General features: G+C 31.8%; 1 protein-coding gene across 6 annotated transcripts in view; it reads right to left on the minus strand.

Moving 5' to 3' along the window:
* Nucleotides 1–25,041, minus strand: part of Efcab7 (EF-hand calcium binding domain 7) — a 47,725-nt gene that overhangs the window by 17,810 nt on the left and 4,874 nt on the right. For all 6 annotated transcript variants that reach the window (XM_048815245.1, XM_048815247.1, XM_015484910.2 and 3 more), the window contains 8 exons: nucleotides 23,489–23,700; nucleotides 22,801–22,887; nucleotides 21,495–21,690; nucleotides 20,931–21,049; nucleotides 10,019–10,160; nucleotides 5,788–5,897; nucleotides 3,339–3,496; nucleotides 1,040–1,173 (listed from right to left, as the gene is read on the minus strand). In XM_048815245.1, the coding sequence (XP_048671202.1) occupies nucleotides 1,040–1,173; nucleotides 3,339–3,496; nucleotides 5,788–5,897; nucleotides 10,019–10,160; nucleotides 20,931–21,049; nucleotides 21,495–21,690; nucleotides 22,801–22,887; nucleotides 23,489–23,700 (1,158 nt within the window). The remainder of the gene's footprint in view (nucleotides 1–1,039; nucleotides 1,174–3,338; nucleotides 3,497–5,787; nucleotides 5,898–10,018; nucleotides 10,161–20,930; nucleotides 21,050–21,494; nucleotides 21,691–22,800; nucleotides 22,888–23,488; nucleotides 23,701–25,041) is intronic.

Consider the following 25,041-nt stretch of genomic DNA (forward strand, 5'->3'; position numbering starts at 1 on the left):
AAAAAATATAAATTTTCACACTGCCAATTTAATTAAACTATTAGACTAGAATTTTATTTATCAACAATTTCACCATAAGAACAACCTAATTATGATTCACTCTTATGGTATGTGCTTTGTTGCCAACAAATTGAGATTATATCATTAAAGTTATGATAATTATACCTTCTTAAAGATAACACTATTATGTATATTATCAAACTTAGTTAAAGTTTAATATTATAAATCAACATACATATTTGTTATCATTGGCTAATTTAACTTGGCTATTTTTACCTAAAAAGTTGTACAATATAAAATTTTTATATTAATGATATAATATTTCTACCCTACTTGCTGTTTAGATAAATAGACTCCAACCTGGCTCACCGACTCACCCAAGCTTAAACCATTTTGAGAAGCATATATTACTATCCCAGGGACAGCATATGCTGCATTCTGGTCTCCTCATACTTCTTGTTCTGTAATCTATAGTTGGATATGGCTTTGTTGTTCCCCTTTAAACTTGATTTAAATACTCAGGTCCTACTTCATCCCAGACTCCTCCTAAGTGGCAAATGACTTTGTCTCATTTTCAGTTATGTTTTCTGTCCATCTTGGCATTTGGGGCTTCAATATGGAAATTTTTAATTCAACTCAAATACAAAAAAATACCATTAAGAAATTCTTAAAATGTATAAACAACTTTCAGGACCTCTTAATTTTTTTAACTCCAGTTTATTAACTCTCTGCTGCCCTCTCCTGGGCACAGGGTATGGCTCAGTGGTATCAAGAACTAGGACAGTTTTTTTCATCTTTAAGCCTCAGAATAGGTTAAAAGATGAAATTACAATTAAGTAATTCACATTTTCTTTTAACTTAAGTATCACATCATCAGTTTAAGAAAAATAAACCTTTTTATAATCTACATGTAATGCTACTATTTTTAAACCATCCTAAATGCTATCATAATATTCCATGGAGAAGTTTGGCTTCTTCTTAGGAATAAAAGAATGTTATATATTTTTCTACACATCATTAGAAAAAGAGAAGTGCCTACCTTTGCAGATAGCCCAAGCATCTTCATCACATTTCTCACCACTTGTTCTCAATTCAAAAAAATTATATTCTTCAAGACTAAGAAGACCATTTCCATCTAAATCAATTACTTCAAATATGTCTAATAAAGTTGACCTAAAATTATAAAAATAGAAAATTAATTCTTGTCTTTAAGACAACTAGACTAAGGAAGGTTGCTATGAGGAAAATATTCAAAGGAAGTAACTTTTGTGAACTATCCTGTATCCAAGTGCATTCTGGGCTCAGTCTACTAATAAATGATATAAACAAACTTCTAAAGCAGTCATAGTATCTTAATACAGAGTAGAAACTTAATAAATACTAGTAATTTCCTTTTTTTCCTCCCTTTCCTCTCTGCCTATGGGCAAATCTTAACATGGATAACCAGGGAAAAGGAGAATTACCTAAGTTTTGGATTCCATATTTGACAGTTATCAAAATCTAGAATCCAACTATCAGGATCTATTTCTAAAGGCAGTGTCTAGTGGGAGTGATGTTAGTAGACGTGTAACTAATGTTGACTTGTCAAAAGTTTGGAACCCAGAAATTAATGATAATCTCAGATTTTTGAATGGATGGACACTTTCAGTTGCATAGTGGAATAAGTTCTTTTAAAAATATATATTCATGGCTCATAACATCATACACACATATTGTGGAATGATTAAATCAGACTAAATAATATAGCAGTTATTTCAAATATTCTTTGTGGTGAGAATATTTATAACCTATTATTTATTTATTTATTTATTTTTTATTGGTTGTTCAAAACATTACAAAGCTCTTGACATATCATATTTCATACATTAGATTCAAGTTGGTTATGAACTCCCAATTTTACCCCAAATACAGATTGCAGAATCACATTGGTTACACATCCACATTTTTACATAATGCCCTATTAGTAACTGTTGTATTCTGCTACCTTTCCTATCCTCTACCATCCCCCCTCCCTCCCCTCCCATCTTCTCTCTCTACCCCATCCACTGTAATTCATTTCTCTCCTTGTTTATTTTCCCATTCCCCTCACAACCTCTTATATGTAATTTTGTATAACAATGAGGGTCTCCCTCCATTACCATGCAATTTCCCTTTTCTCTCCCTTTCCCTCCCACCTCATGTATCTGTTTAATGTTAATCTTTTCTTCCTGCTCTTCCTCCCTGCTCTGTTCTTAGTTGCTCTCATTATATCAAAGAAGACATTTGGTATTTGTTTTTTAGGGATTGGCTAGCTTCACTAAGCATAATCTGCTCTAGTGCCATCCATTTCCCTGCAAATTCCATGATTTTGTCATTTTTTAGTGCTGCGTAATACTCCATGGCGTATAAATGCCACATTTTTTTTATCCATTCATCTATTGAAGGGCATCTGGGTTGGTTCCACAGTCTAGCAATTGTGAATTGTGCCGCTATGAACATCGATGTAGCAGTATCCCTGTAGTACGCTCTTTTAAGGTCTTCAGGGAATAGTCCGAGAAGGGCAATAGCTGGGTCAAATGGTGGTTCCATTCCCATCTTTCCCAGGAATCTCCATACTGCTTTCCAAATTGGCCACACCAGTTTGCAGTCCCACCAGCAATGTACAAGAGTACCCTTTTCCCCACATCCTCTCCAGCACTTGTTGTTGTTTGACTTCATAATGGCTGCCAATCTTACTGGAGTGAGATGGTATCTTAGGGTGGTTTTGTAATTTTCATGTTTACAGTACAATGTTGTAAACTATAGTCACCAGTTATGCAACAGATATTCTTCTTATTATTATTCCTCCTGCCTAAATGAAATTTTGTATCCTTCAACCAACATCTCCCAATCCTCCCACTACACCTAGACCCTGGTAACTATCATTCTATTCTTTGCTTATATGAGTTTTACTGTTTTAGATTCTATATGTAAGCAATATCACGAAGTATCTGTCTTTGTGAACCTGCTTTATTTCTTTAGCATAATAATTTCCAGGTTCATCTACATTTTCACAAGAATTGAGTTACTGAATTAAAATATGAGGATGGGGTGGGAGCTAAACAAAGGAAAGGTAGAAAGACAGGCTACTGGTCTAGATGTTAGAGTTCAAATCTTTTTTTAACTGTACTGGGAATTGAACCCAGTGGTGCTCTACCTTTGAGTTACATCCCCAGCCCTTTTTATTTTATTTTTGAGACAATATCTTGTTAAACTGAGAAGCCGACCTTGAACTTCAATCTTTCTACCTCAACCTGGATTACAGGCATGTGCCATTGAGCCCAGCTGCTCCAGTTTAAACTTAAAAAACAAAAACTTACCTAAATTCCTCTGTAAGAAATAATTCTCCTGTTTCACCTCTATACACAAGTTGGGCTTCTTCTGTTATTGGTTTTCCTTCTTTTTTTAGTCTACAGCCAGTTGTAGAAGGAATTAACCAGTAAATTCCAGGTCCTAGTTCACCAGTCCATCCAAACACCTTTTCTCAAAAGAATTAAACAAAACAAAACAACATGAGTCTTGATGACTTTTAATTTTCTTCTGAAAGGGAAGCATTAGAAATTATTTTTAAAATCAATGTTCACCTATTCTATTATAGTTCTACAAATCTTTCACAGGCTTCAAATTATTTTCTTAATAGTAATCCAAGTACAAGACTGTTGGATTTAGTTCTTTATATATTTTAAAAATTGACTAAAACTATAATAGATAGAAGTTATATATCTTCTAAATCTTCCCCAGTAATCTTCAAATATGTTTATAATGAAAATGTCTTCAAAGAGAAAAAAGACTAATCTTAGGATAATTTTTTAATACAAACACTGAGCTCCTTTGAGAAAAGTAAAATTTCCAGATTATGGTTTCCTGCTAGGATTGAAATATAAATATATAATATGTAAACCAGATTCCAAAGACACAAAATAAAAATTTGTTTAAATTTAAATAGTCCATTATTTGTATGAATTAAACATTTTTGTAAAAACCCAATTACATAGAGTGATATTTTACTACTTATGTAACATGTACTATTAAAAGAAGATGCAGAATCCCAGATAATCCTGCCTTATATAAAACTATATTTTCTATCAAATATTAGATATTTATAATGTAGTACCAAGACATTTGTATACGAAAACATTTTAGTTTCCTATAAAAGAAAGCAAATAGTATTCCTCTCTATACCTCCTAAGAGCTTTCTGGAACCTAAACATTTCATATAAACAAGGTTCATCTGTCAAATATATTAAACCTATGTATTTTCTAATTATGTATAAGAGCTAAACACAATTATTTGCCCTTTAATATGGACCAGCCCAGAGGAATTCTGTCAGGTATTGTGTCCAAAAATTCATTTCAAAACCCAGGCATAGTTTAGTTCATCCTGGAGTTTCATACTCAAAATACAGTATTATTTCTGCCCTGACTTGTAAGGGGAACCATAATCCTAAGGTCACCATGTCCTACTTTGATACAAGATACAATCAATATAACTGAAGGTCATTTTGAAGACTAAACATTTACCAATCCATCTTTTGGAAACCATAATCTTTTAGATTGTCCAGGTGTGGACTTATATACAAGACTTTAAAAAAAAAAGATTTCACCGCTTACTAACATGTGAATGGCAAACAGAAAGTTTTTCATGGGCACCAAACTCTTCTTAAATAATTTGAAACTAAAAATACAGATTAAAAAGTCCTTTATCAATGACATATTACCAATACACAGAAGTCTATATACTAAAGTGGTAAACAGAAACTCTTTCAAACTTTATTATGGCCTTGCTACCACTAATTTTTTTTTAAACACATACAATCTCATGAGAAAGCAATTTCATCCATAACAAAATGGGAAAAGCCATTGTTTTAGGTGATGCTTTATCTTGAACTTAACATTGTAGTCAGTTCTGAAGAAGAGTCAAAACATTAACTTCTGCCATTTTATTTGTTTCTTGCCTATAACTATTCTTGTCTGTTAGGAAGCCTACAATAAAGACTTTTATATAACATTCCATCAGGGGAATGTTTGTCTGTTGTTGGGCCTATATAAAGATTAAATATGATATTGCAGTAAGCCCTTGAATAGTATTATTTCTGTTGTTGTGTAGCAGATGTATTTTGTAGACCTCATAAAATAAACAGTCACATTTATGTATCTACTTCACATATTTGGCCTTTGAGTAAATATATAATTAGAAAATATAAGAACAACTCCAAGGGTATCATATAAAAACATTTAAAAGCATTTCTTTACATCAGTCAATTTTTGAGTCTATAATATAGACTCTATGAGTCAAGCCTGAGGATAGTAATCTTTTTCTATTTTGCAGTACTAGTATAAGTAAGACAAACATTTAGAGCAACTTTTCCAAATTTTGGAATTGCTTGTATTTGGGAGGGGGGCATCTACTGGTATCAATCTTTTTTATTAAGCATAACAAAAAAAAATGTTCACATGTGAGGTATAGGGCATTTAGAAAAGTGGAAAATAAAATATGATTTCAAACAACTTACAAGTAATGAAGTCAAACCTGCCAATTAATCCTCAATACTTAAAAATCTCAGCAAACAAGAAAATGTCCTTCACAATTAATATATATATATATATATACACACACACACACATATATAGATCTACTTATTTAAGTGCTGTATAACTTAATTGGTAGAATATAAATTAAAAAAAATAAATACAGAAAAATGATAATTTTCCCTAAACTTGAGTTATTACTAGATTTTAAAATTAAAATTAGAAAATAAATATGTATACTTCTCTATTTCGTTGTTCAGTAAAACACACGAGCTGTAGATTTGATTGACTTTCATTTTCCTTAAGAATATATAAGGCAGTATCAACTGATGACCAAGGGGATAGTTTTCCTACAAACAAAAATACCCAAACACATTAAAATAAATAATCACTTTTTGCTCTTTTCCTATTTAAAAAAGAAACTGTTAGGTTATTTCCCCCTTGGATTTTTTAAAAAGAAATACACATTCCATTTTATATGCAAACATCTTAACATTTGCAATAAGCCATATACTACATATAATGACCTATGAAGACATTCTCTATATACTCACTTTCTAAAAATCCTAACTTTTCTTGAACTCCCCAAAGCTCAAGCTGCAGAGTAACCAAGATACCCGAAATCAAAGAAATGCAGACCTTTTCTGGAAGAGATGGGATTAGCACTGGCTTACCTGTGCTAGGTCCCAGGTAAAAGAAACTATCTATGTGTTCACAACCCCAAAATTAAAATCTCCAGCTAGAACCTTTCATTTAAATGTCAGTCCCATATAACAAAATGCCTATTTGACATTTTCACCAAATTTCTGTTTGTAAAAATGGACTCTTGACCTTTTGAATCCCTTAAAAAAACCCACCATCTATCCTCATCTCTGTATCAGAAGGAATGGTAACTCATTCTTCTGATTGCTCAATCCAAAAATCTTGGAATCATCTTTAAACTCCTGTCTTTTCTCACATACAAAACCAGTTCTCAGGATACCTCTAGTTCTACTTTCAAAATATGCCCAGAATCTCTATCCCCTCTCCTGCCTACACCCTAGTTCAAAACATTGCCATCTTTTTCTAGAATTCTGCAATAACATCCCAGGTAGACTCTTTGGTATCTCTTGATTACTCTTCAGTCATAAATGTTTTCAAAAGATCAACCTGGGGCTGGGGCTGTAGCTCAGTGGCAGAGTGCTTGCCTTCACGTGTGGGGAACTGGGTTCAATCTTCAGCACCACATAAAAATAAACAAACAAAATAAAGGCATTCTGTCCATCTACAACTACAAAAAAAAAATGAAAACAAACAAAAGATCAATCTGACTGCTCTTGCTGAAATATACGTCAGAATATATCCTGCCTTCTACTCATGATCTTCTACTGCAGTAGAAAACTAAGAGTATTGCTCAAACAATAAGAAAAAGTGAGTAAACTACAAAATTATAACTTTTCTTGGGGCTGAGGCTGTAGCTCAGTGGTAAAGTGCTTGCCTCGTATGTGTAAGGCAGTGGGTTCAATCCTCAGCACCACATAAAAATAAATAAAGATACTGTATGTTCATCTACAACTAAATAAATATTTAAAAAATTATAACTTTTCTTGAACTCATCAGACTTGAGGTCATAGGGCAACTAAGCAGCCTGAGAGACAGACTTTTCAAAAGAGAGACCTGGATATAAGCACTGGCTTATCTGTGGTGGTGTAACAAAGGAAGAGATGTCAGGCATCAACCAGTGGAAGAACAAAGAGGGCAAAAAAATATTTGAGGCAATAAAGGAAGATTTCCTAAACAAAATGAAAGACAAGAAGTCACAAATCCAAAAAGGTCAGAGAACCCTCCGCAGAATAAATGCCAAACAATTAAATCCACCAATCAAAACAATTATATCAACAACAAAACAAAAAAACACTTACATATTCAAACTGCTTGAAAAATCAATGATAAAGAGAAAATTTTGATTCTAGTCATAAGGAAAACTTCATTTCTCTAAGTAAAAGCCCAAGTCCTCATTAGGGGAAAAAAATCCCTTCCAGTTTATGTCCTTGTTCCTCCTCATTTGATTTCCTATTACTTTCTTCTTACCAACTACATTCCAGACACTCTAGCCTCCATTCTTCCAACACCAGCATACTCTCACTTCAAGCCTCTGCATGCAGTACTTTCTCTACCTGGAATGCTCTGCCACCTCCTCCACCCATCCTTTTCACCACCCCTACACCCATAAAACTTATTTGTTTGCCTTCTGTGGAAGACAGCAAAATGGCTGTCCCTCAAGTATTAACAGCCTTTTGCAATGTGATTTTGTGGCTCCTCCATCAAAGATCAAGTCTATTTCCCTACAATATTAATCTGGACTCGCCTGTGTACTGTACCAGTTCTGAGCCTAGACCTCAGAAGATCCTATTGTGCTTTCTGTTTTTCTTTTGTAGATTCTTGTTACACCATGAGAACAAGGACAGGCTAGCTTACTGGAGGATGAGAAGTCATCTGAAGCAGAGTCAAGCTGTCCCAGCTGAGATACTATATACAGGAAAGAACCCAGCCAAGATCAGCAAAGGCCAGCCATAAACTAACCTGTAGTTGACCACAGATATATGAGATTGCCCTATAGAGAAAAGCCAAGCCTGCCTGGTTCAGACTATAAGAACTATCTACTACACATACAGAGTAAACAAATATTCAGTTGTTTTTAAGTCACTGAGTTTTGGGAAACTTTGTTATGAATCAGTTGATAATTGATAAACCTATTTCAAAGTCTTTGTTCATATGTCTGTTATCTATCTATCTATTGATATTAGGGATTGAACTCCGGAGTGCTTTACCACTGAGCTACACCCCAGTTTTTTTTTCATTTTTTGAGACAGGACCTTACCACATTGCTTAGGGCCTCACTGATTTGTTGAGCCTGGCCTCAAAATTGCAACCTCCCTGTCTCAGCCTCCTAGGTCACTGAGATCATAAATCACTTTCTTAACAAAGCATAGACTGAATCCATTTTAACAGCAACCCACTTACCATAAACATTCACACCCTTTTCCCCTCTGAGTTTTTTCCCATAGCACTTATTACTTTCTAACATTTCATGCTTTTTCCTATTTATTACATTTATGTATTGCTACCCTCACTAAAACATAAGTTAATGAGAAGGGTTATTTTTGTCTTTTTTTGTACTCTAATACACCTAAATTGATGCTTGGCATATACGTCTCTCAATAAATACTTAATAAATAAATGAATAAAAGAATAATTCATAAGAATACAGAGACTTAAGGCTAAATTTGCATGACTATCTTGATTCACCTCTGAAAAATTACTACTGAAATTATTATTTTAAAGTATCAACTACATTGTATTTTAAGTAAATGACAAAACATACAGGGAAAACTTTCAAAATCACTGCTTTAGGAGGTAGGGGAAACTCCCTCTAGCAATAAAATGTTTATATGAAAAAATAAAAGATTGACTTGGAACAATCAATATAAAAGGATATTTGGGCAAAGCACCCCTAGAGACATCTTTCACTGATTAAAAATTCTATATCAACAGTTTTTTTGTGTGTGGTGCTGGGGATTGAACCCAGGGCTTTGTACATACAACGTTAGCACTCTACCAACTGAGCCATATCCCCAGCCCAGTTCTTTTTTTTTTTTAATTATTTTTCAGTTGTAGTTGGACACAATATCTTTATTTTATTTATTTATTTTATGTGGTGCTGAGGATCGAACCCAGGGCCTCCCACATGCTAGGCAAGCGCTCTACCGCTTAGCCACAATCCCAGACCCCCAGCCCAGTTTTAATAAACTTTTTAGATGGTATGAAATTACTAATTTTTAACTAAAAAAGAATGTAAAGATTATTAATAAAGATTGTCTCAGTCACAGACATGGACTTCAAAGATATTAAAAATTACTTGCAAGTCAGGCACAGTGGCACATGCCTATAATACCAGTGGCTTGGAAGGCCGAGGCAGGATTGTTGGTTCAAAGGTAGCCTCAGCAAACGTGAGGTGCTAAGCAACTCAGTGAGACCCTGTCTCTACATAAAATACAAAATAGGTCTGGGGATATAGCTCTGTGGTCAAGTGCCCCTGAGTTCAATCCCCAGTACCCCTCCCCCCAAAATTACTTGCAGTTTTATATCCCAAATTATGCTCCTATAGAACTTCTGTTAGACATATTAATTTTAAAATAATAAATGGAAAAGACTAAGATTAATTAGCATATTAACATTAATTCTATATCATGAAGAAACAGGTAACATTTTATTTTAATAAAACATACTTTAAACACAAACAGAAACACAAAGCAACTGGTAATACAGTCAATGTATAAAGTAACACTATCTTTCTTGCAACATAATTATTTGTTTCTTACCTAGGCAGATTATTTTCTTCACTAACAAAGACTACTAAGTACTCATATAAATGTTTTAAGAGAGGGTACAAGTTGATATTTTAAAAAATAAATAGAAAATTTAAACTTGCCTTCGACTTGACTCAGGTTTAATGGCTTAATTGTTAGATAAATCATGGATTTTTGAGCTATTTGCATCCTGTATTGATGACTAATGATTTCACCATCCTCTTCTAAGAAGAAGCAGCCTTTTGATTGTATGTATTGCCAGTCCTGAAATGAAAAACAATAATATTCAAACAATATTTATTGTTTCTAGCATAGTTAATAAGAAGAAATCCAAGGAAGATATTTTTAAAAATGTCATTGCCCTCCAAGAATGCGCAACTTAGGAAAGTAATAGGCATGACAGAAATTAGTCATAACTGGCATATTGTAGATGCTCAACAAATATATATGGTCTGATTAATGGAGGGGTGACATTGCTATAAACTGAGTGAGCAATCAGTGAACTATGCAATGAAGAATCAACATCATTTGAAAGTTATATAATGGAGAATAAATAAGAAAAACAAAGTTCACCAAAGTGGAAGAAGTATTGAAGCAAAGCAATAAATATATATGTGTGTAATAATTTAAGAGTACTGCTGGGATCACAGTAAGAATGAAGAAGTAAGAAATACTAAAACAAATGTATTGAAAGAAAAAGTGATATTGTATTTAAAGATAAAGTTTACAACAACCAAAGTAAATATTCAAATCAAGGTGACTAGAAGAACACTGAATAAAAGTTTCATAGCTACAGAATTATGCTAATAAATATAAAATATCATTTTGAAGAAAGACCTTTCTATATTGCTTCCACTACTTCGTAGTCTAGATAAATTCCTTCTCCTAGTCTGAAATAATGTGTCTATAAAGAATCTTATAACTAAAATAAAGTAAAATTTGAAAATGGCACATTGAACAGAAAGTATAGAATTTTGCTGTTGTTATTGTTTTTTTTTTTTTTTTTTGTGTAGTGCTGGGGACTGAACCCAGGGCCTTGTCATGTGAGGCAAGGACTCTACCAACTGAGCTATATTCTTGCTGGAGAGCAAGAATTCTTTATTGAAACTGAGAAACTGTACCATGTATGCAAAATGCTTTTCACTTTATAATTAGTAGGCTTGCCTAACTAATCTAAGACATATTTCTGTTCTATTCATAATGCCAAAAATAGAATGCTAATGAGGCTTTGAAGTGATTTTATAAAGAAAGATTTTAAATGATATTTGTAAAGACATATAGATATTAGGCTCAAGGCTTTAATAAAATTGATAACTATACAAAGGGCAGGCATTAGCAACAATAACATCATAAACATTTTTAATCCATTATAGAAAGATTTACGATGGCACTGAAAAAGCAAGGCCAAAAATAATTTACATTGAAATTAATTTCTTGCTCATTTTTTAAAGACTACATTATATTAACATATACTTATGCATCATTTTCCATGTCACAATTATTTTAATATTTTAATACATTTAAAATAAGAAATATAAAATAGAAAAAAATCCCTATAATTTTACATCCTACTCTGATTTCTATATAGTCCTAATAGTGACCTTATACAGAGACGTATGTTTTTACATTCTAACAAATATCATTTTATATTTTTGTTTTTATATTCAAAATATTCTGCTACTGAAAAAAAAAGTTGGAGGAGTCACACTTTCTGATTTCAAAACTTACTACAAAACCACAGTAATCAAAATAGTGTGGTACTGGCATAAAGACAGACATATAAACCAATAGAATACAATGGACAGTCTAGAAATAACCACTCAAATATGTGATCAAATAATTTTCAACAAGGGTGCCAAGACCATAAAATAAGGGGAAGGACAGTCTTTTCAATGAATGGGGCTGGGAAACTGAATATCTACATGAAAAAGAATGAATTTGAGCTCTTATACCAAATAGAGAAATTAACTCAAAATGGATGGAAAACCTAAAGATAAGTCTAAAACTACAAAACTTTAAGAAGAAAACAGAGGGAAAGCTGACATTCTCTTTGGCAATGATTTCTTGTGTGACACCAAAAGCACAGGCAACAAAAGAAAAATTAGGTAAACCGGACTTCATCAAAACTAAAAACTTGTGCTTCAATGGACATTATCAAAAGAGTAAAGAGGTAACTCATGTAACGGGGAAAATTATTTGAAATTACCTGAAAAGGAAATTGTATCCAGAATATATAAAGAACTAAAAATCAACAACAAAAAAATATTAATTACCCTGTTTTACCGTGAATATATGTATTGAAGTATCACACTCTACTCCACAAAAATGTACAATTATTATGTCAATTAAAAATTGTAAATGTATAAAGAAAAAAAAAAACCCAAAGAACCAGATCTTTAAAAATGGGCAAAGGAACTGAATGAACTGTATATCTTTAAAGATATACAGACTACCAATAAGCACTTGAAAGGATGTGCAACCAACCATCACTAACCATTAGGAGAAGTCCAATCAGAACCATAATGTGATAATACTTTACCACTCATTTGAATGGTTATAATACAAGGAGAAAGATAAAAAGAATAGAAAAGAAAGAAAATAAGAAGTATTGGTAGGCATGTGGAGAAACTGGAACCCTTGTGCATGGCTCATAAGAATATAAAATGGTAAAGCCACTGTGGAAAATGGTATGTTAATTCCTCAAAAAAAAAATTTTCAAGCTTAAGGCCAGAAAAAAACATAGAATTCCATATGATCTAGTAATTCCATTTCTGGGTATACATCTGAAAGAATTGGAAGCAGGGACTCAAAACAGATATTTGTACATAAATTTTCATAGCAACCCTGGTCACAATAGCCAAGGGGTGAAATTATTCTAATGTCCATCATTAATGGATGAATACATAGTCAAAGTATGGCATATTCATACATTTACATATTTTTTAACCCCAAAATGGAATGAAATTCTGACACATGCTATACACATGGATGAAAGAGACATTAAGCTAAGTGAACTAAGCAAGACACAAAGGGACAAATATTATAGGATTCCACTTATAGGAAGTACCTAGAATAGTCAAAATCAGAAAGTAGAATGGTAGTTTCAAGGGGCTGAGAGAAAAAGAAATGGTGAATTATGTTTTAATAGGCCAAGTTTCAAATAACAAAGCCTTGGACATGGAAAGTACTAATAGTTGCACAACAGTGTGAATGTGCTTAATGCTACAGAACTGTACCTTTTTGACTTAGCTGGGTCTATGATTAAAAATTGAGTGGACATGCCATTATTTGCTTAACTATTTCTAAATTGTTGGGTGATTATGTTATTTCCAATTTCTCATCAACACAGATAATGATAAAATAGTATGTTTCTCTTCTGATGAATTATTTCCCTGAGAACTTTTAGGAAAAAAAGCATCTATAATTTAAGTGTTTTGACATGTATTCCCACATTGCTTTGTAAAACAATGATGCTAATTTTACAAGACCACCAGTGACATATACTATAATAATTTTTACCATTACTTGATCCATACTGTGTTATGAAAAAAAATTGGGGGATGATGAGAGATGATTTCTTAAGCAAGGTATGGATACATAAAACATTCATTCTATATATTTTAAATGCTACAAGTATTTTCTAACCAAAAATGATATTGTAATACTTTTATATTAATTTGAATTTCTCTGCTTACTTCTTGTAATACTGAACATTTCCCCTATGTTTATTGTATTTGTTTCCTTTCATGAGAACTGTTTATTCATCTCCTATTCTCAGAGATGTACTGCAGACTGGGCATTTTTCTTACTTATTTCAATAAATTCTTTTGACTATTTTAGATATCAACCACCCTTTCCATATATTTTCTCTATTTCCTTTTATTTTATTTTTGCTTAATTATCAACAATGTTAAGTTTTTCACATGTATTTTTATCTTTAAAGATTTCTTCTTAAACTTAAGATCTTAAGATTTGATCATTACTGTTGAACTATGAACATTACTAAAACTAACTGGTGAACATTACTAAAACTAACTGATGAGTTATGTTTTAATAGGCCAAGTTTCATTAGTCATTAATCACATGCACTATCACAACTTTGGGGCATAAAACGTGTATTTTTAACTCTGAGAAATTAAGATGTAACAAATTATTTGAATTAATCTTTAGTGCCAATGACACAAATATGTCATTATATATGATATTTCAAATATATTCCTATGAGGTAATGTGGATTAGATATGAATTAAGAGTCTTTTTTTTTTTCTATACTGGGCATTAAACCCAGGGTTTCACATATGCTAGTCAAGCATTCTGCCACTGAGCTAATTAGTCATTTTAATAAACAGAGAAATTGAGGTAAACAAAGGTTATACAAGCTCAAAGTTTAAGGCGGAGTTTACTGAAATAGCAGTTCTAGAGTTCAAGACTTTGGATCAATGCTTTTACCATTCAATCATGTTTCTAAAAGAATATACTATCAGGGTACCAAATACAAAACTTTTTATTATCTTTAAAACAGTGAGGTTCACACTTGAGCTTGAGCTAAAAGTTCGATTACTAATAAGTAAGAATATGCACAGATTACTATTTAGCTTCCCTGTCAATCTCTGTTTTTAATTTGTTCTTTCTAGTTGTACCCAACAATAGACTATTTTGATATATTTGTACAAACATGGAATATATTTTATTCTAATTAGGATTCCAGTCTTGTGGATGTACATGATGTTGAGATTCATTGTGGTATATTCATGTATGCACATAGGAAAGTTATGTCAGATTTATTCTTTCTATTAACATAATCAGTACAACTTTGGAAAATGATGACTGCTTAAAGGAAAGAAAGAAAAGATATCCTTATATGGGTATTTTAGACAAATTATTCTTTGAGACAATTTGAACTGATTCTGGTATTAAATGTTTTCCTTTCAATCAATTTTGTTTACACCATTATCAGATGGAATTTCATTTTATAAATATATATTTTATATTTATCTATCTGGAATGGTAAGGGATAATAATTTATGATTACAAATACAGGTTGATGAGTATCCCTTATCTAAAGCTTCGACACTAAAAGTGTTTTAGATTTCAGATTTTTTCAGATTCTGGACTATCTGTATATACATAAGGAATGGGATCCAAGTCTAAACATGAAATTCATTTTGTTTAACATGTTATTTATTTATTTATTTATTTATGTACTGGGGATTGACCCCAGGGGAACTCTGCCATTGTTCTACATCCTCAGCCACCACCCCCCTTTTTTTGAGACAGTCTCACCACATTGCCAAAGGCTGGCCTTAAGCTTGAAATCTTCCTGATTAAGCCTCCTAAATTGCTAGGATGACAGGTGTGCACGACCACATCCAAAACACATATATTTTATATACATAGCCTGAATATAATTTTATATAAAATTTTTAGGGTGTCTGCATTTTAACTGTACCCCTCACATGAGATCAGATGTGGAATCTTCTACTTGTGCTTATTATGTTGGCACCCAAAAAGTTTCAGATTTTGCAGCATTTGGGATTTTCAGAATAGGGATGCTCAACCTGTATTAAAGTTAGAGAAAATCTCAAAAGCAAGCCAGTTGCATACTTCCTTTTTGACTGATAAAAAAAAGTCTGAAAAATAAAATGGTAGGTAAATGCCACAGTTCTCACTGATAGCAGAACCAAAGGTGTAAAGTAGGTCTTATTTTCTCTCTAGTCTACCAGTTATATTCTAAGTTTTACTTCACATTTAAATATCTGCCATGATTTTCTAAAGACAGTTTTTAATAGAAACTTCTTGTTTATGATGTTATTATAAGAAAGTGTAATGCAGCTTATTATTCAAATTACCCATGCATTTAAGTATCAAGATAAACATTTTTAGTTTTCTTAATAAAAAAAATTCCATAATTTTAGTAGCTGCAACATTTCCTATACTTGCACTGTAATTATGGTATAGTAGTGCCGCAGTCTGGCTGGGCACAAATCAGGAGCCACTGAAGCAGGAACAAACTTTATTTTTAAACTGCAGGAAAACACTTCACACAGCTCCCGGGGAATCCTCCCGAACGCCAGGAGGCTTGTCCAGGAACCTCCAGCCGGAAATATCTCTCCCGGAAATCCCTCCTCCTGCACTTCCCCAACCAATGGGAACTCTTGGGGAATCCCCGGAAATCCCCACGAGAACTCCAAAATAGTGCGAGAACTCAAAAGTTGCTGCAGAGGCGGATAGTAATGCCTTGCCTGTCAATCAATACTGTTGGCAAAATGCCAGGGGCCATACAGACTCGGCCATGGCTCTCAGCATAGTAGCTCCTAATTGTTTAAATGAAATTAATGCATGTATTGGTATATTTGTCTATAGTGAGTAGTAAATATAATTTGTACCATTGAGGATACTCAGAAGGATTTTTCCATAGCTGATGGTACTTTAGGGGCAGTACACAGATTGACAGAAGATGACTTTATAAAAATCTAGCTGAGAAGAAGTTAAATATTAGAGATCTCCCTATGTTCCAATTTCATAAAATAATGCAATAGTAGAAGGGAATTTGTAAATTTCTATGGAAAGACTGCCTAACTATATATTACAATATTATCTATAGGTTAATAAGGATGAAAATGGTAGAAGAGCAGCTATTATAGGAATAAGACAAATGCCACATGATTGAAACCAACTCAACTTCAGTATAAAAATTAGACTGTTCTGGGTAGTAAATAACATTACTTGGAGAATTTATAGCTCCACTGTTCAAAAGGAAACATTTGATTTCTTAAGATCTTTCAGAGTTAATAAACATACAATGCTCTTTCTTATTTTATTTTTGTTTAGTTGTAGGTGGACACAATACTTTTATTTTATTTATTTTTATATGGTGTTGAGGATCGAACACAACTCCTCATACGTGCTAGGCAAGCGCTCTACCACTGAGCCACAACCCCAGCCCTATACTATGCTCTTTCAACTTAAAATTTCCTTGAAAATACATAGACTTTCAATCACTCAATACTTTTTCGCTGACAAAAATTTTACAAATTAAAACAAAAAAGTACTAATTAATTGGTGGCTCATTCAAATAAATGAATTTGAAGGGATTATAGATTAAGTTGACAAGTTTGAGTATTATGGGAAAAATGTAAAAAAAATTTTAGAATAATAGGGTATGAAATTTCATGTATACTTTTTGACAAAATAAAGCAGAAATAAAACAATAGCTTGTAATTCTTATATAGGGCATGAGGTGGTGCTATATTCTACCAATTCAAGTAATTTATATAAATGTAAATTTATTTATTTTTCATTCATAACATATAAGGGAATGCTGAAAAGCACAAATTACACATTTTAAAGTGGAAAACAGCTATCAAAACAAATATACCAGTAAAATTACATTTTTTAAAAATTACTGTAGTGAACTTCATTGTTCTGATATGACTAATGTATTGTTATCAAAATTTTAGGTGAGAAGAATTAGTAAGCAGTAGATCTGCCCCTGATTTTGTCAGAGAAGAAACTTATATCTTCATCACTGTTGTTTTTATAAAGATATCCTATGCTTTTAGTAATGTTAAAACAAGTAGGTAAAAAGAGTAAATTTTTTGTTAGTATTTAAGAATACTTAAAACGTTAAATAAATTTATAAAGAGAAAAATTGATGTGAATTCTCCCAATTCAAAGGTTAAACTGATAAACATTTTGAAAAAGAAACCACTGTAACAAAACTATTTGGTACAATTTCATAAATTTTATGAAAACAATTAATAGACTGACCTATTTTTAGTTTCAAAAGATTATATTTGTATTGTTATGTAAAGAGACTTGTTATAAAATATATGTGGTATACAACACATGAATATGGTAAGCACACATAACACGATATATATTAGTATATATGCTATATAATATATATACGGACATTTATAACATATAGGCTGTATAATATATGTGCTGTATGTGTATATAAATGTACAATACACAAATGTGTCAAACATGTATTTAGGCATATTCTAGTTAAAAGTCTGAATATAGGAAGCACTGCATCTCAGGAGTTTACAACTCATAGTTTAGGGTCTACTCTAATTTTAGTCATGACTGCCTTAGCAAGGAAGTTGAAGCTATTCCTCTCTCAATGGAAAATTCCTGACATTCCTTAAACATTATAGAACCTATGAAAATGGACAGAATTTAGGATTAAAAAAAAAAGAATAGTAATTCAATACCTAAATATGGCCAATAGAAAGTAATACACATATATCATGGTAAAGTTCTTATTTTCCTCCAATAAATCAAGTCCTTCATTAATTGTATGAATTTATGTTTTAAAATGTGGCTACTGAGCATGGTGCATACCTGTAGTCCCAGCTACACAGGAGGCTAAGGCAGGACTATTGTTTAAGCCCAGCAGTTCAAGACCAGCCTGGGTAAAATAGCAAGACTCCTGACTCAAAAAAAAAAAAATCTGGTTTATGCTTACCCCATTACACCATTACAACAATTATTACAACAATTTTCAATTTCTGAAGTCTATCCCATTCTATATCCAATTCCATACTTTTCTGTTCAAGATGAAATTAAAGTACCCAAACTTGTTTAAAGTAGATTTAAGGTATTTGAAGAAAATTAATCATCCTTTTAGAAATGTGTTCTGTATTTTTATAACCAAGTACTTGTCAAGAGTGTTGTAAAAACTCAGAAATGTATAAAATTAAACAAAATACTCCAGAGTAAAATGATCACAAAGAACAGAATGCTGCTGAATAACAAAAAACAACAACAACAAAAAAAAAAACAACAAAGATTTTTAAAGCTCGTGTAAGGAATGCCAGTTAGTATCAGGCATGGTAGCATGCACCTGTAATCCCAGTGGCTTGGGCAGCTGAGGTAGGGGAATCGCAACTTCAAAGCCAACCTCAGCTACTTATTAAGGCCCTGAGTAACCTGGCAAGATCCTGTTTCAAAATAAAAAATAAAAATGGCTGAGTGTGTCACTCAGTGGTAAGTGTCCTGGGTTCAATCCCTGGTGCCAAAAAAGAAAAGAAAAAGAAAGAGAGAAAAAAGAAATGCCAGATAAGTATATAACAGGGAAATACTGAGATCAGAAACAGGATATAAAAAGGTAAGAAATACAGGACTAACAATTCTCCAAATGACATTAAATTTATAAGAAACTCACAGAATTAAAAAGTTGACAGTATGCTAATTTCTTTTAATCATTAAATCCTCTTAGTACCTTTCACCTAATTCCCAATTATCATCAGCATCATTCCCTATTTTCGGTGCCTTAGATGCAAAACTTAAGCGGACTCTTATTATACAAAAGCTATGGCCTATAGACTAATTTCAACATTACCTATTAGATCTGCCCCTTCCTTGCTAGGCCATGCTATCATAATTTTATATCTGGATAACTCTAGAGAGTCTCTCTAATTTGAGGTCTCTGTGTACAATAATAGAAAAACTTTTCTTAAATTATACTTCCATCAAGTCATCCCGTCAAGACTTATAGCCATTCCTTAGTTCTGTAATATTAACAAAGCTATTTTTTATTAAAGTGAATACTTTCTGTACCTGGTACTTAGCTAAATGCTTTAGATATGTTAGATGACTTAAATCTTTCCAAAACACACTAAATATTGATATTCCCAATTTATAGATAAGGAAACTGGACTCAGAAGGGCTGAGGATAGACTTATCCAAGTTTGCCAAGTTATTAAGGAAAAAAGCTAGGATTCAAGTTTAGGTCTGTCTCTTTACAAAAGTCTTCATCAATACCTAAAATAATGCAAGGCACAGAGTAGTCAATCAAAAATATTTGTTAAATTAATGAATGAATAAGTGAAATACTATGCTATATTACCTTGATATATAATATTAATAATCAAATTTAAAATTTCTATTTTTTAAGTTCAAGGTCCATATTTTACACTAAGCAAAATAGCTGGCAAGCATTACTTGTTTAGTGATTATTTGTTTGGGTGCACTAAATTAAAATTGTATTGTTATGGGCTCAACTAATGGCACTGAGAAAAAGTCTATTATGATTTAATATAGCAAATGCTAATGTTTATATATATCTTTGTGCTGGATAAAATTACACTTATTTACAAAATATTTTGAAAGAGATAAGTCATAGTTACTTAACTAAGTTAATTTAATTAGCACTTAAATTTGCAAAACACAGAAAGGTTCCATTGGTGGAAAATAATATTGTTGGGACACTAAATATTGTGTGAACATGTTGGACATGCACACCAAATTGCTTAGGGTGTATAGATTCCTAAACAGTCTGAACAAATTCCTTGGAGATAATGTTTTAAAATTTTAATATAGAACAAATGTCACTGTCTAGCAATTTAAAGATATAAGGGACTTCAGAGTTCAATAACAAATACAGAGTTGTTATTTGAAACAAAAATGTAGCTCTTGAGAACAATCAGTTCAGTTTTCTAACAGCAGTTATAGTATGTGGCCATAACCATTTTTCCCCCTTTTACAGAGGTCTCTAGGTGCACATTTTTAATGTATCCTAGCAGTTTCCAGTTAATGTTTTATATTTCTGTAGCTATTATTTTCTGTTGAAAGAAAACTAGTAAAGGTTGAGTCTAGAAAGGGAAAACAAAGGAAGAAGATCAATATTAACACTCAACAAATATTGACTTAGCAAAGTGACTTTCTTGTCTTTCTCTCATAGGAATTGATATTGAATGAATGATTTATTTCTAAGAAATACTTATGGACAGTATTTGTTAAACAACAACAAAAATTTGCTTGCCAAAGTATATAATTACATAATCTACTCATCAAGTTAAAAAATTCAAGAGTCATCATTTTCAAACTAAAACCCTTTAAGTAATATTCCTTATTTATATTTTAATACATTACAAGTAGCTTACAGGTAGAAATGCTGCATTCTACAGGAAAAACTTCAAAGAATTATTTCACAAACTACTGGGTCTCTATACACACTGATAGTTACTAATAAATTTAATGTCAACTGTTGTCATTAAAAGTTCATGTTAATTTCAGATACTATACCTTTAAGTTTGGCTCTGTTAACTTTGAGTTTCGATTACTATTAGCACTCATGGTAATTGTGAAGGAAACAGATGTTTTGAACTTTCTAGTTGCTGACAGCAAAGGACTCCTTGTGTCACCTGTAACAAGTAATATTATTTGGTCTAATATTATGAAAAGTTGTAAGTAGGAGTTTGTTTATAAACACAGTGTAGTACACAACGTCTATTGTATAATTTTACTCTTTGTTCTTCCTATTGAAATAAAGTCAAAATTTTTATATTTATCAGACTTTAATGGCTCCTAATTTATGGGCTCCTAATAAGATTCTTCACTTCAATATGTCACCTTTTAGTCTGAAATTTTAATTTTAATAAAATATAATGAGCATAGCCAAGTCAAGTTCCACAATAAAATTTTACTTCAGTAGATTTTTACAGCTAAGAGTCTAGAAATGGTAGCTAACAAAAGTTGGATTCTCATTTGTTTTATCATTGATAAGCTGAGATGAAAGGAAATTTTTATTTTATTTGAGTTATGACCCTTCATTGCTGATCAAGAAATTCTTTTTGTAAAAGTACAAACCTTTATTTGAGAATGTTTCCTGGTCATTTTTTCTTATGATTCTAGGTGACTGTTTTGTTACTGGTGATGGGTCCCTTTCAGGGGGCCCTTCAACATGGCTTCCAAACTGTTGACGCCTCAGTTTACTATCAACTTCCAGTTTTTCTAGTGTAGTCTTGAGACATTGTTCATTGGTTGTCATATATAATTTACAAAACTAAAGAAAATAAAAAAGTAGTCCAGTGGGTAAAACATTCAATCATACATCTGGGAGAAGAAGAAGGCAAATGCACATTAGTAGGCAAGGAATAGACTGATAGATGGAATATATTTCTTATTGAACTTGGGAACTCATTTTATTTTCTTGAATCAGATTGACCAGCCTCAAGTGACCTAGTGAAATGCAGCCATGATTCAATGAGGAGGTCATACTCTGAGTGGAAATAAAATGTTACACAAGGAGAAATGATTTATTTTTTTTACAAGATGTATAGACTTGCATTTGTTCTAAATAATTTTTATGATTCGTCATTGCAGAAAAGGTACATTTCTGAGGAGAATCTCTATGTTTGTTTATGTGCCTGTATGTGCACACACATATATTTTAACTTGGTTATACAAGTTGAGCAGCCCTTATCTGAAAATGTTTGAACCAAAACTGTTTTGGATGTTTTCAGAGTTTGGAATATTCGCACATAATAAGGTGAGAAATCTTGGAGATGAAACTCAAATCTAAATATGAAATTCACTTGTTTCATATACACCTTATAAACACACCCTGATAGTAGTTGTATAAGGCATTTTTACTGTGCTTAAATTTTGACTGCTACACTGCACATGAGGTCAGGTGTGGAATTTTCTACTTGTGGCATCATTTTGACACTCAAAAAAGCTTCAGATTTTAGACCATTTGGATTTTGGATTTTTGGATTAGGAATGCATAATCTGTACTATTTTTAATGTAATCATCATATCACAATTGTACAACTGAAGAGAATGACTCTGAGTACAATGAACACAACATACAACTGAGTCATTGCCAATATTAAAAAGATGTATCCCTTTAAAAAATACTTTTGTGGGGGCTAAAGGTGGCAAGTGGTAGACTGTTAAAAAAAAAAATACCCCCCAAAAACAGAAAAGAAACCGTTTTTGATGTTAATTACCTTGATTTAATCATTTAACAATGTATATTCGTATCAAAACATTACCTGTATTCTATGAATATATATAATTTTGTCAACTATACCTTAATAAAGCCTGGGCAAAAAATAAAAATAATTTCCCTACTCAGAATGCAAATTTACATCAATATGAGCTTTTGTACCTTAATATAGTCAAATTTTCCATCAGCATTTACATCAGCCAAATTTATTATGGCATTTACTTCCTCTCGAGTCATCTTCTCACCTCTCTGAAATAAAACAAGATTTATTTTAAAACAACACGATTACCACTTTATTATTCATGGGGATTGTGGAAATACATTTTAATCTCTTCTATAAGTAAGTTTGAATATATGGCCTCATTATAAATCCGAATGAGTATCATGTCAAGCAATGATAAGATTGTAATATATAATAAAACAGCAATTTTTTATTATATTTTATGAAAATATGCTAAATTTAAATTTACTAAATTTTAACAATTACATATCATTGTATCAGTTGTAACTATTATTGAATATAGAGTAACGGTCTCTTCTGACAATGTACCAAAACACAGAACAGATTTCTTATCCCATTTATACTTTGTTTTACTTATCCCATGTGAACCCATCTCTGATTTTTTAAGACCATTGGGCAGGAGAATAAGAAGACTGCAACACAGGCTCAATTTTATACTTATTTACAAAGAACTTTTTATCCAAATGACCTCTAATTATATAAATAAACATGTGATTCATTTAACCTGAAAATGAAATAATTATTTTTAATTGGAACTTTGATAGCCAAAGCTAGATTTCCAGTTGTTTTGCAAATATGAACATTACAAAACAGTTTCATAGATCTTACCTTTGTTAGAAATTTATAAAGGTCAGTATGTAAAATACAGCCATCATCATTTACATCTAAATGCTTAAATGATTTTAGCAGTTCTGCTTTTGAAGTAGGTTTTTCCTTCTTTAAAATTATACAAAAATCATCAAAATTCAGTTTGGCAGTTTGAGGAGTCCAATACTTATTAATGGTCTTTTGGGATGGATTTCTTCCTGCATACTGAAGAGCTGTCCAGTAAAAAAGTATTATTTGTTATTGTGACACTTGGAATTGGTATTTAAGTGTAATTTTTCTTCCAGTCATTAAACAAAGTTCATATATACCAATATATTATCTTTGGTGTTGACAATCTAGTTGTTATTGTATGTCTGACTTTTGAAAACAAACACATATATTCCACCAGCTAAAGAGTTTTGATTTATTAATGCCACCAAAATTAAATGAATTTTCACTGTTCTGACAATTTGGTTCTCAACATACAAGTTTTGAATAACCAATAACACCTGATTAATTCAAGAACTTTTAGGGGGAAAAAAATGATTAAAAACATCACCCACTTAACTGTTTTGAGAACATAAGGATAATGACAAAAAGCTTGAATTATTACTTTTTCTGCCTTAGCAAATACTTTAAGGAAGTAAAGAAGAGCCATCATCATTTACATCTAACTGCTTAAATTATTTTTGCAGTTCTGCTTTTGAAGTTCTTCCTTCTTTAAAATTATATAAAATTATGAAAATTCACTTTCAATCATTCATTTTAAGATATTAATGTCAATAAGGCATGATATCTAAAATGTTCACCATTGCTAGACAGGCTTTCCAGAAAATGTTCCATGTCAACTGTATGCACAAAATAGTATATAGGTGCAGTTACAGCTCTGCTAAAAATCAAGAATGTCAATACCAGTTAAACTACATTTCATTTTAAATCATGTTCTTATGAAAGAAAAATGTGTAAAAAGATGTGTTATTTTCATGTCATATCACACTAAAATATAATGGTTTTAAATAATTATAGATATCTCTTTACAGTCGGATAGAAGTAATTACATAATTTGCAAATAAACTTCTGCATATTAAGTTATAACTGTGTAAAATTAATAAATTATGTTTCCTGAACACCACAGAAGAAATTAGCAGAATTTTAAGAATAATACTACCAACTTCTATTATAAAACCTTATATTGGATATTTCCACCTAAAATGAGAATTCACAGATTTGTGCCACATAAATCACACTAATAAAAGGTTAATCTGGGGCTGGGGTTGTGGCTCAGCGGTACAGCGCTTGCCTTGCACATGCAAGACCCTGGGTTAAATCCTCAGCTCCACATAAAAATAAATAAATAAAAGGTATTGTGTCCAACTACAACTAAAAAATAAATATTAAAAAAATGATAATCTGAACGTTTTGTAATTTAATGTAATATGGACTAGTAAATATTAAACAATTTAAAGAAATACCCTAAGGAAATAGAAATTAAATCAGGTTAATAAAACCAGACATTTGTTGAGTCAGTTAAAGTGAATATTTATTGTAGACAAGCATACATAGAGTGAAATTTT

The sequence above is a fragment of the Marmota marmota genome, unplaced genomic scaffold (assembly GCF_001458135.2).
Source record: "Marmota marmota marmota unplaced genomic scaffold, marMar, whole genome shotgun sequence".
In the NCBI taxonomy this organism is placed as follows: Eukaryota; Metazoa; Chordata; class Mammalia; order Rodentia; family Sciuridae; genus Marmota; species Marmota marmota.